At 33.3% G+C, this 13562-nt stretch overlaps 2 protein-coding genes across 3 annotated transcripts in view; one reads left to right on the top strand and one right to left on the bottom strand.

Annotated features, from left to right (window-relative positions):
• The window catches only part of LOC140437121 (prostatic acid phosphatase-like), a 30620-nt gene extending 18664 nt beyond the window's left edge, over positions 1 to 11956 (top strand). For both annotated transcript variants that reach the window (XM_072526451.1, XM_072526450.1), the window contains 2 exons: positions 6111 to 6304; positions 11742 to 11956. In XM_072526451.1, coding sequence (XP_072382552.1) covers positions 6111 to 6304; positions 11742 to 11894 — 347 coding nt within the window. In that variant the 3' untranslated portion in view covers positions 11895 to 11956. The remainder of the gene's footprint in view (positions 1 to 6110; positions 6305 to 11741) is intronic.
• The window catches only part of gcl (germ cell-less), a 116008-nt gene that overhangs the window by 22751 nt on the left and 79695 nt on the right, over positions 1 to 13562 (bottom strand). The window lies entirely within an intron of this gene.

The raw sequence follows: 13562 nt of genomic DNA, 5'->3' as shown, positions 1-13562 counted from the left end.
TGCATACTATTTATGGTTAAAAGTTTTTTCATGAAATATATTAAGGGTTATGTGAAATAAGTTTTGGTTGGAAAGTGTTTACCACTTTCATCCCTGGCTTGAAAACGGAAAACGGAAAAAATCGATTTACCAAGAATCTGTGCATCGTAGAAAAAAATATTTTAGATACAAAATGTAGCTAAGATAATTTTGAACAAAAATGCTCATTAGCACTTTTTGTGTAAAATAAATCGTTTTCTCAAACATATCGCGCGAAGCGACGCGGCTACGCCCGCGATATCAATTTTAAATAAAATGTATATCAATTCGACGATAAAAATTCCATATTTTTTGATCAGAGTGTCATATCGACAAAAATCAAAAAGCGTTTTAACCTTTGGGTATTGGCGTCACTGTGTGAGAGACCGGGTAGACTGTTTTTTTGATGTTGGTATTAAACAGGTTATTGTAAGGAATCGAACCTTTCAGTACCTTCGTGTACCGTTGTGACTGACGGTTAGTCGTCGTGTGACCATTACAGTGTAATAGTGTGCTATAGTAAACGAGCTTTCGGGTGTCTCAGACCGGCGCCACTAATATCGATACAAAAATATTCCGAGGTAAGCTCTTAGATATTTGTACATTTCTCTAATTCTAATTAAAATATTGTTAGATTTTAGAAATGGGGGATTACGAGCACGGGCAAGCTTATTTGCAGAAACTTTTAGAAGAAGTAGGACTAGATAATAGTGATATTGAATCAGTGGCATGCGAAGATGAATCATAGAAAGAGGAACAGGACATTGAGGAAGTTATAAATCTCGACAGTGAATCAGAACAGGAGATGAAACAGTTGCGGTTCGTCAGTCTGCCCGTCTTTTCTATATAGGTATGTTAAAAAACTAGAATATGTATTAGCAAATCATGCTAAATTTTTATTGTTTTAGGCAAGAACCGTACAACTCACTTGAAGAAGCATCCTCCAAAGCCAAGAACCACTAGAACAAGACAGGATAACATAATAATTCGCTTACCAGGGCCTACAACAAGTACTAAAAATTTAAAGGACACTGTCGGAATTTGGAATTATTTTTTGGATGGCAAGAAAACTATTCGCGAGAGCGAAATGCTAATCTCACTGATGAAATGGAAATCCGTGCTTTTATAGGACTCTTGTATTTATCTGGCCTAGGTCACTGTAATCGTGCCAGTGCAGAAGATGTTTGGAGGAGAGATGGTTATGGTATAGGAATTTTTTATCTTACGATGACTCTACAAAGGTTCCGATTTCTTCTTCGTTGCATTAGGTTTGATGATAAGGAAACACGTGCAGAGCGATCAAAAATTGACAAGCTAGCTCCCATTCGTGTGGTGTTTGACCATTTCGTAAAAATTGTCAAAATGGTTATAATCATTCATCATTTGTTACCATTGATGAGATGCTCCCTGCTTTCAGAGAGAAATGTTCGTTCCGTCAGTACATTGCCTCAAATTAATCAGCGAAGAAAATATCGAAATATTTGTCCTTTTATTCAATCGCATTTATGATACAGGTAAAATACCCCAAGATTGGCTGGAGTCAATATTCATCCCACTACCAAAAAAGCCAAACCCACAACACTGCAATGAGTTCCGTGTGATAAGCCTTATGAGTTATGCAGTAAAAGTCCTACTAAAAATCGTACATAATCGTATCTATAGAAAGTGCGAAACAATCATCGGAGACGATCAGTTTGGATTCAGAGCCGGCATGGGAACGAGAGAAGCCCTGTTCAGTTTACTAGTTCTCGCCCAAAAATGCTACGACCAACAGAAAGATATATTTATATGCTTTATAGACTTCGAAAAAGCATTTGATAGAGTAAGATACGACCTACTATTAGAACGTTTGCAAGAAGTCGGTTTAGATGGAAAAGACATCAAATTCTTAAAAAACTTGTACTGGAACCAAAACGCCAGAGTTAGGATCGAAGTTTCCACATCCGCAGAAGTAGAAATTAGGAGGGGAGTTAGATAAGGATGTGTTCTGTCGCCTCTGCTGTTTAATCTCTACTCCGAGTTTCTATTTAAAGAAGCATTGGAGGATTCCAAGGATGGAGTCAAGGTGAATGGCGTAAATATCAACAGTATCAGATACGCCGATGATATAGTGTTAATTGCGGATTCCGACTTAGGTCTACAACGACTCATCGACAAGACCAACTCGACCTGTGAGCAATTTGGTATGAAAATAAACATTAAAAAAACCAAAGTGATGTCAATCCGAAAAAACCAAAACGTACCTCAACCTTGCACAATAAATGGGCACATTTTAGAACAGGTCAATAGATTTAAGTACCTGGTATGTTGGATCGATAGCAGCCTAAATCCTGATCTAGAAATAAGATCGAGAATAGAACAGGCCAGAAAATCTTTCGAAAAAATAAAAAAACTGCTTTGTGATTCTCGAATAAAACTCGAAATTCGACTACGTTTATTAAAATGCTACGTCTGGTCGACTCTTCTATATTCAGTTGAAACGTGGACCCTTAAAACATCAACCGTAAATAAATTGGAGGCCTTTGAAATGTGGATCTACCGGAGAATACTCAAAATTTCATGGACATCGCATATCTCAAACGAAGAAGTGCTGCATAGAATAGGCAAGGAAAGAGAACTTTTTAACACAGTAAAAGTTAGAAAAACATCATACCTAGGCCACATACTGAGAAATAATAAGTACCAATATGCCCAACTTATAGTGAAAGGAAAAATCGAGGGAAAGAGAGGCCTAGGAACGAAAAGACTATCGTGGCTCAGAAACATCCGACAATGGACAGGGCTAAATTTTGAACAGCTAATAAGAACAGCTGAAGATAGAGAAGAGTTTAAAATTGTAGTAGCCAACCTCCATTGAGGAGAGGGCACTTTAAGAAGAAGAATTCCCTCAAAACCTAATAAATGCGGACTCAAGATATTTGCAGTTTGTGATTCAAAAGTATTTTACACTTCAAAAATGGAAGTCTACGTGGGATCCCAACCCGAGGGCCCATATAAATTTTCTAACAACCCTAGTGATGTGGTTTTAAGATTGTGCAAACACATTTCTGGTTCACGCGTTAACTTGACAATGGATATCAGTTAAACTTGTGGAAAAGTTGCTTCGGGATTACAAAATAACTACTATTGGAACGCTAAGAAAAAATAAAACAGAACTACCAGACGAGTTTTCAAACCCCACTAAACGTCCAATCCATACTAGCATGTTTGGCTTTACAGAGGATATCACAATCGTTTCTTATATCTCAAAGAAACGCAAAAATGTGATTTTAATATCAAGCATGCACCATCATGATGATATTGACATAAACAGTGGTGATAAATCTAAACCAGTAATAGTCACTATTTATAATAATATAAAAGGGGGTGTCGACAAAACTGCTCCCAGAATAGCAGAAGATGGCCCATGGTGATATTCTACACATTATTAAATGTTGCAGGAATCAATACTCAGGTGATATATAAAGCAAACAACTGAGATCCAAATATACGGCGACGATATTTGTTAAGAGATTTAGCAAACGCATTGGTTCATCCACATTTAAAAAGGAGAGCAGTTCTTAGTAATTTTCCGAGGACGCTGAAGCTGAGACTTATGAAAGTAACTCGAAGTGATGCACCGGAAAATCAAGAAATGCCATTATCTGCTGGAAGGTGCACCTACTGCGGCTAGAGAAAGAATAGAAAAACTCGTTTTTCCTGCTACAAATGCAATGCATTTATGTGTTTAGAGCATATCACAGATATATGTCAGGGAACAGGGATACTGTAGGGAACTACAATAAAAGTATATAGTTTTGTTTTTTTTTTTGTGACTATTTGGTGCATTTATGTTCATTTAACATTTTTTAAGTATGTTTGTTATGTTACGTTTGTTTATTTTTATTTTATAAGGAAAAATTAATACACATGACATTTTTTTCAATAACTATTCAAATCATTGTTCTGTTTAATGTAATAAAGTTTAAAATATTTTTTTTACTAAAACGTCTTAATATATTTACCTATTCTAAATTCCTACAAAATAAAACAGAAAAATCCTCTATTTCTATTTTTTAGACACACCTGGTCTATGAGACCGGGGCAACTAAACTTGTAAGAAACTATAGCGCCACTACCCGAAGGTTAAAGGTGAAGAGTGCAGATTTCTTATGCAATTTTTGTATTTTGTCGCAATTAAAGTCAATTTCTATAAAAGTGTTAAATAAATTAACGTTGCGCGATGTTGCCATTTTTTACGATTCTCATGAGATCATTAAAATGTATCACTTTTCCATTAACCAGTCACTATGAAATTTTCATTTTTAAAGCAAGTCTTCGAAACATGTACGCCGTAGAAAAAAAATGTTTCAAATAAAAAAGCAGCTGAAATAATTTTGAACAAAAATCTTTATTAGCACAATGTAGAATGAACCGTTCTCTCAGAAACAAAGCGACCGGCGATTTTGAATGTCAGTTACCTTTTTATCAGAGTGTCCTATCGACAAAAATGAAAATGGGCTTTAAAGAAGAGTTCAGCTTTCGTATTCATTTTTTGTATTTGGTCGCAAATGAAGTTAATTTTTATAAAGGTGTTAAATAAATGAAGGTTGCGCAATTTTTACCTTTTCTACGATTTTCATGAGATCGATAAAATTTATGAGTTCATTGACCGGTCGCAATGGAATTTCCATTGTTAGAACCTAATCTTCAAAACCCATAACATGAAATTTCGATTTTATGTTTTGACAACAAATATGAGGAATTGGAATATGCCTGAAAACGCAAAATTTAAACTTTCACATCACAAACGATCACACGTAACGGATTTACGACCACACGAAGGCGGTATTTGGTATAATTTTAGCTGAAGTTATGTAGTTTCTAAAACGTGTTTTTATAATCAAGAAGAATCAGTTTTAAATATTTTAGATCGTTTGTACTGTGAAAGTTTAAATTCAGCGTTTTTGGCCATATTTCAAATGCCTCACATTTGTTGTCAAAACTCAAAACCGAAATTTCATGTTATGGGTTCTGAAGATTAGGATCTAACAATGGAAATTCCACTACGACCGATCAATGAAAATGATAAATTTTAATGATCTCATGAGAATCGTAAAAAAATTGCAAAAATCGTAATAATATTTTTTGGGGTCCCAAAATTGATATTCTCAATAAAATTCAGCTTGTTCGTATGATTTTTAGAGGTTGAGTAGCCTTTTCTTCTCTGACGACTGAAGTAAATACTGTTACTTTTGATTTAACTATTTGAATAACTTAAAAATATTTAAGGTTTTTATAGGAGATCAATGTTTATGTATTCAGTTGGATATGTTATATGTTTGCAAATATTTATGTTAGATCAATAATGTAAGAATAGTAGTTTTTTAATACTTGAGAAAGATTAAAACAGCATCAATAATACATAGATATTAATCAATTCAAAATAATATTGATCGTAAAATAATAAAATGTTTATGTCCAGAATATTATGTATTAATATTATAACTCGAGATAGATTTTCAAGCTGTTTTATAAACCATTAGTGTCACTTTAGGCATTAACATATGTGCCTTAAATATCTGAAATAGTCATCATCGTTCTTTGTTTTTTGAATACTAACTGAGATTGGCTTTTCTAATTACACCCAAGTTTCTATTTTGGATCATGCCGATATGAATTTCGTACATGGACACGTTATGTTTAAGTGTCCCACACCAGTCTTCTTTATCCTTCCCCACTTATTTGTTACAAGAACTTCGTATTGGATATCATAGCTGATCTTATGGCAGTTCTATAACACAACACACCATTTTCATCTCTGCTCGTTTCCCCTATATTTTTATTTTTAGACTCAGAAAAGTCATTCATTTCTGAGTCCTCTTCTGGGCCTATAAGTGGGAACAAAATGCTGTCAGTACGCCCATACTGTGCCAAGGGTACAATCCTCCAAAGTTTGCCAGCTCTCTGGGGCATTGCTTAACCAACAATGTGCCATGCATCCCCCTTGCACGATGCAGATCTCTAATTGTTGATTTTGTTTTAAGGTACCTATTGATTTATCTTAAAAATTAAAATAATATAAACTATTTTAACACCAAGTAACATTTCAGGGATGTTTCTAAATAACATGATTAAAACCATGGAGAATAGCTTAAATAAAACAGACGTTACGAAATTATATTTATATGCAGCTCATGATTTAACGATAGTTCATATTTTAAGAAGTCTTAATTTAATTGAGACTTTGAAACCTGATTTTGGAGCTACTCTTATATTCGAACTTAATGCAGATTCAAGTATTAAAGTAAGTACTTAGATAGGATTAATAATAATAATAATAATTTTTAAATTTTTGCAAGACATTTTCATTTTCTCTTTTGTTGTCACTCGATTTTATTTAGTGTGTATAAATTTATTATCGTTTTATTTTGACCAATAAATATTGTGATCTTTATTAGGAAAACATATATATTTAACTGTCTCGCCTATAAAAAATGAAGGATATCATACCAAGACCGATGTAACGTTAAATTTTTACTCCGTTAATTTTTTACTCTAGAGCAGTGATTCCCAAAGTGGTCTATATCGACCCCCAGGGATTGATGAAAACCTGCAAGGAGTCTACGTAGTTAAAGTTATTTATATTTATTAAAGAGGTATATTTTGAAATATGTGTTATTTATTGAAATTATTTATTTAGAACAGACAGCACTGTAATAAGATAGAATAAGATAGATGTTATATTTTTGATGTTAGTTTGGGTGTGCAATTACTCCAAATTATATTTGTCAAGTAAATAAAGATCCAAGATCCAATTCAAGATTTTCCAGATTCAATCGAATCAAAAAACAAATGTAGACAGTACAATGTTGTATATTTGAAGTTTGGCTTCGTCCCATCATTGTCGGACAAACAAAAAACTTTGTGCCTTTTATGCAACAAAGATTTTAGTAATTATGCTACGAAGCCGTTTAAGCTGGAAGATTTTCTGAGAAAGTGACACCCTGATAACACAGATAAAGATTTGAAATATTTAAAGAGAAACACTTAAAGAGAAACTTTAGAAGAAACCCACGCTAGACAAAATATTCGCTTCGACGTCAAAAGAAACAATGATGGTTTGCGAGCATCTTACAATATCTCGTTGCTTATAGAAAAATCTCGAAAACCGCATACTATTGAAGAACAGTTAATTTTGCTAGCCGTTGAAGAGGTTTTAAAAACTGTTCTACAGAAACTCGCATCTGATATCATTAAAAAAATTTCTTTGAGCAACAACACAGTTAAAAGACGTATTGATGAAATAAGTTATGATGTTAAAAGCTTTTTGTATAATTATTTGCAAACGACCCATTTCTCTATGCAGCTGGACGAGTCAACTTAATAATGAAGCATTATTTCCTGAGTGGAGAAGATTTGAAACTCCACAATACTAGAACGTCTCAACAAGACTACTGAGATCATAAAAAGCATCAAGCAGAGAAAGCTGGAGTATTTCGGACATGTAATGAGAGGTCCCAAATATAGGTTGCTATAAAATATCATGCAAGGAAAAATAGCAGGCAAACGCAGTCCAGGACGAAGAAGAACCTCATGGTTGAAGAACTTGCGAGATTGATATGGTGTTGATACAAGCATGCTATTTAGGGTAGCAGTGAATAAAATTAAGAGAGCTATGATGGTAACCAACGTTCTGAAAGGACATGGTACATGAAGAAGAAGATTATTATTGGCATATGTTCGTTTTATTATGGATCAAAATATCCACGAAGAATTACTATAGTAAGAAAGAAAGTTATATTGGTATCTACAGATGGAGTACCTGTCATGTTTGGGCGTTACCGTGGTTTTATAAATTGATAAAGTAAAAAATGTACCCGGAGTATTAGCAATACACTGCGTCATCCATAGACAACATTTAGTTGCTAAAAATTTGAATGTAAGATTGCATGAATCTCTCCAATTTGTCATTGATGCAATAAACCGAATCTGAAACAATGCGTTGAATATGCGGTTATTTTCACAGTTATGTGAAGCAAATGGCGAGAACTTCCACCAATTACTTCTTCATACCAATATACGCTGGCTGTCGAAGGGCTTGTGCCTGACAAGATTTTTACACTATTTGTAACTGTTTTAGAGTTTCTCGATGGTAAAGATGACAATTTAAAAGAACATTTATTAAAAAGAAAAACAGACATTGCTTATTTGGCAGATTTATTTGCTAAATTTAATATGGCGAATGTATAGTTGCAAGGTGACAGTTTAAATCTGATAAAAACAAAGTCGATCTCTTCAGTGTTTCTTGCAAGAATTAAACTGATGAAGTAAAACATTGGACGGCACGAATTTTCCCAGTTCTCCAATTTATTTCAGGTAATATGGCAGGAAGACGATGTTTTAATCTATGTTCAACATTTGAATGCCGTCTATTCAGATTTTGAAATTAGATTTGAGGATATTTTGACGCTGGTAATCCCGCAATGAATTATCAATCTATTTGGTGACTTTGAAGAAACAGATGTTAGATTACAAAAGGAATTGATTGGAATAAGCACTAACGAATAACTTAAGTTACAATTTAGAAACGGATATAAAAAATTCTGACTTCAAAAAGACATACCTTTTACTTATCCGGTATTATAGAATATCGCGAGAAAGTTTTTAATTGCTTTTCCATCTTTATACCTAGTAGAAAGGGGTTTTAGCGCAGTTATAAATTTCATAACAAAAAAAGAAACAAACTGGACATCATTAACGGAGGAGCTTTGAGATTAAAACCTAACTAAATTAATACCAAATTTTGATAATTTCTTCAAGTATATCCCTCCCATTAAATGAATTTATTTTTTTGCTTAGTTTTTTTTCATGCAACAGTTACTACATTTTAAAAAATGTGTTGTTTTTTTTACGTTTTCACTCTATAGGTACTTTACTACTGTTAGAAGTCTTTCAAAGCGAAGAGTAGGGAGTCTATCTAAAAATGAAAAACGTGAAAAGAGGTCTACGAGAGAAAAACGTTTGGAAACCTCTGCTCTAGAGTAAAATTATAACGTTAAATTTTTAAAAACCCTAATAAGAAAAGCGCAAAATAGGAATTTTTAGAAATCATCACCAACCTTCATTAGAGACGGCATCTAAAGAAAAAGTTTTACAGTTCCGAAATAAAATCGAATTTCATCTATATATTATGTACTTACAAATATTATTTCAAACTGAAACACTACTTGCTAATGACGCATGCATATTTTTTAAATATATAGAAATTCTAATGTTTCACTAGCATGTTTTTAAATTGAAACCGTTTTTCAATTTTATACTACCTGTTTCGTATTTTACTAGCATACTGTTTAGACTCATGGCAGAAGATAATTTCTTCAACTTAATATGCGAAAAAATCAATAGATACGCCACAGAAGTTTTCTTTCCGAAAAATCTGGATGTTTTCCATTAGTCATTTGGCGTATTTGTAGAAATAGTGCCCATGTGGAGAAGCACTTAAAAAAAACTCTTAATTCTTCTGAGGAAACATTTTTCAATCGTTTAATCCAGTTATACCTTCGGAAAGAAAAACTTCCGTGGCGTATTTATTGGTTTCTTCGCAGATTAAGTTCTTCTTCTTCCTCTTTATAAGCAATTCTGCTTGTTCATTGGTGGATTAATACCTCTACTGAAGGTTGTCACTCCTTCTCCTTGTCACAGATTGGTGACTTATCTCTTGCTATTTTGACGACACGGGTCTCCTCCATTCGGTTTATGTGGTTATTCCATTCTTTTTTTCTATTTTGTGTCCATTCATTTATACACCGTACGTTACATTTTCTGTAATTCTTCTCAGTACTCTCATCTCTGGCGTTTCCAGTAGCCTTTGCGTTGTGGCTGTGTCGGGTCTTGTTTCTGAGGCGTATGTCATTATTGGTCATACACTGCCTTTATAAATTCTTGACTTCATCTCAGTGTCAGTATTTGCTTTTTGTACTTGATCGTTCACTTCTTTTTCCAGGTCTCCATAACTAGACAGTGTAATTCCCAGGTATTTTATTTCCATTACTTGTTCAATACTGATGCCATCAATTTCTATTTTACATCTGGTTGGTTCTTTACTGACTACTATTGTTTTAGTGTTTTGAGATGAGATTGTCATATTAAATTATTTTGCTCTAATGCTAAATCTGTGGACCAGTCTTTGCCAACTATCTTCATCTTGGGCTATCAATATTGCGTCGTATGCGTAACAGTATTTTGATTTCTTTGTTTCCCATTTTGTATTCTCTTCCTTTGTTAACAGTTTTGATGATTTCATCCACGATCAAATTGAAGAGCATGGGGCTCAATGAATCTCCTTGTCTTATTCCGCTGCCTGTTTCTATAGGTTCTGTAAGTTGTCAATCTATTCTGACTTCCATTTTGTTGTTTTGGTAGATGTTATCGATAGTTTTTATAATATTTAGGAAACTTCTCTATTATACAGAAGATGGATTACATCTTTAAGTCTTACCCTGTCAAACGCTTTCTTTAGGTCAATCAGACACAGAAATGCTGCTCTATTATACTGTAGTGATTTCTCAGTAATTTGTTTTATAACGAATATTGCATCTTTACACGATCTTCCACTACAAAAACCCTGTTGTTCATCTGCTAAATCCTCTGATTTATTACCACTTGTAAAATTTTAGTTGTAAGTTTTAGCGTAGTATTTACCAAGTTAATACCTCTGTAGTTTACTGGCTGTTTTTATCTCCTTTTTTGAATAGTAGAATTAGTTCGCTCATCCCCCATTCTTCCGGTATTTTATGTGTTTTATAATTTTATTAATTAATGTTGTTAATTGTTTTGCTGCTCCACAATATTTCAGTATCTCGTTTGGTATCCCGCAGATTAAGTTGAAGAAATAATTGTATTAAAACATAAAATAAATAATTTTTCTTATCTGGTGGTTCAACAAGAAACTCGGTTCTTTTAGTAAACATGTTTTGTCTTATGGTAGGTGGATCAGATACCCATTTAGGGGATGAAACGAAAGTTTGGATGATGGATTGGGAAGAAATAACAGTGCCTGTTTGATATTCATTATTAGAATTTTCACAACCATTTAAATTACCCATATCAGTCGTGAAGACGTCATCCACTTCTGCCTCATCGTCAGAATCCGAATCTTTCTCTGAAAACTCACCTTCAGAATCCAAAACAAAATTAAATTCTTCCAACCCCTAACAGACAGTGTCTTACTCCACTTAGCATCCCTTTTGGATTTGATGGACCTGCTTCACTCATTACTAATGTGCTAATGTAATTTTACTGCACTAATATATTTTTTCCGTTAATTCAGAAATCCAGAACCGCCATGAGCCCTAAGCTACAGTCATGTATATCGTTTAAGGCCGACATACGCATTTAACGTGTTTCCTCATTTGCATTTAATGTTCCAAGTTTATGTTTGTATTCGAAGTTTGTCGGGGTGGTCATATTATCTTTATAAATTCTTGTACAGAACTGAGATAAGAAGGTATCGATATTGATAATTTGCATGCTTTGAACAGTTCTGTATAAAGGACGTTGTTATAATAAAAACTGTGCTACCGTGAATTTCCAAATCGAGTATCATTCAATAACTTCACTTGGAAAATGAAACATTGCATAGGAAATTGTTAACTGTATAATTTACTAAATAAATATTAATTAGTTAAACCATTTTTCTTTATAATAAAAAAAAATAAAGGCTTAAAAGTATGCATTTTTAGATAACGTATAGGAACTTCTGGAAGGATACACCGAAGGAGTATTATATATCTCAATGCGAGCTTTCATGTCCATTACAGAAGTTCAAATCGCTGTTAAGTGATATTTTGCCCACTGACTATACCAAAGAATGTGCGCTGGAACAAGCAATTTAAATGTAATAAAATGTTTTTCGTATATTTATGTGATCTTTAAGATTAAAGATTTGTGAATTGTGTCCTTGTCATTTATTTAAATTATACAACAGAAAATGCAGGTTTGTATTTTAAACAAGAAATGGATATAAAAAGAAGTCTGACAAGTAGAGAAGTGGTTACATATTCTTCTACATTAAAGAAATATTAGGTACATTCATGTAGTAGGAGAAGTATTGGGAGAAGACTCGTCTCCTGGCTCAAAAATCTGAGAAAGTGGTATAATTGCAGTTCCGTCGACTTGTTCAGAGCTGCAATCTCAAAAGTGAAAATAGCTGTGATGATTACCAACCTCCTTAGAGGAGACGGTACCTAAAGAAGAAGAAGAAAGAAGGTACATTCATAAAATATAAGCCAAATTAATGATAAATTAATGTGATGATGAGCTTCATGGATAGCTTTGTCATAAAAATGCTTTTCTTGTAAAAAATAAGAACTATGTAAAAAAACAACACAAATAGGACCATAAAATAAAGGATGATAACTTTAAGAGATCAACAACATCTTGTAACTTTTTAAAATAAAATTCCCAGATCTATCTTAGGCCCGTATCAAGAACAGCAGGGTAACTGGAGAATTTACAATAACCAGGAAATATGAACACTCGCTGCCCTTACAATACGAACGCCTTTACTAATAAGTATTGTAATATCCCGTAGATTAGCCTGGATAGATCATGTACTAAGAAGTAATACTCAAATCATCTTTACGGCACAACCTATCCTATAGGAAGGCGCCCCCAGGTCGTCCTCGACAAAGATTGAAAGACAATATGAAGAGAAACTTGAAAGATATAAATGTTAATACACTTCTCAAAACAGCAATACAAGACAGAACGAAAAAAGGTTATTCGGCCTTCGATAGTAAGTAGGTAAGTATGCCAAATCTTTCTTTTAAATTGACTCAAGATAGTAAAATAAGTAACATGATAATGTGTTGCATTTACATACATGATTCAGAGCCTACTACTACCACTAAGACCACCTTTAGTTATTCAAACATTTTCTTCAAGAACTCCATAACGCAATCGTTAATAACATACTGTTATGTAAAAATTACAAAACTATTACGTAATAGTACTTTAGGATTGTAAACTTTTTTTTAAATAATAAACACTTTCAGCTATCTATTTCCAAATTTTCATCCTTGATGTATTTTTTTTTTGGGTTTTGGCAAATATGTGTATTCATTGATCGGGCTATTTTGGGAGCCTTTGCATTTAATAATAATAATAAATTGCCTTTATTTAGTCTGTAAAAATTTACAAACACGAGATAGTACAAATTTCTTATAATGCCGCTTCATGAAATCAAGAGATTTACCTCTTAAATTTATTGTTAAACTATTAAACACTAAAACAGCATTGTAAGTAAACGATCGCTGAAAAATAGCTAGTCTATATCTTGGCAGTATAAGACTATGAGGATATCTCGGATCCAGATTATGAGCATCTCCACGAAATACTAATTTGATCCTTAAATAAATAGGATTTGACGACGAAATAATTCGATATATCAATGAGGCGAGGTGATATTTGTATAAATTATCTATGGTTAACCATTGAAGTTCTTTTATTTTGCATGATACACGATCATATTTTCTTATGCCAAAGACAAATCTGCAACAATT

Source organism: Diabrotica undecimpunctata, chromosome 3, assembly GCF_040954645.1.
Source record: "Diabrotica undecimpunctata isolate CICGRU chromosome 3, icDiaUnde3, whole genome shotgun sequence".
Lineage (NCBI taxonomy): Eukaryota > Metazoa > Arthropoda > Insecta > Coleoptera > Chrysomelidae > Diabrotica > Diabrotica undecimpunctata.
This window is presented reverse-complemented; position numbering and strand designations above follow the sequence as displayed.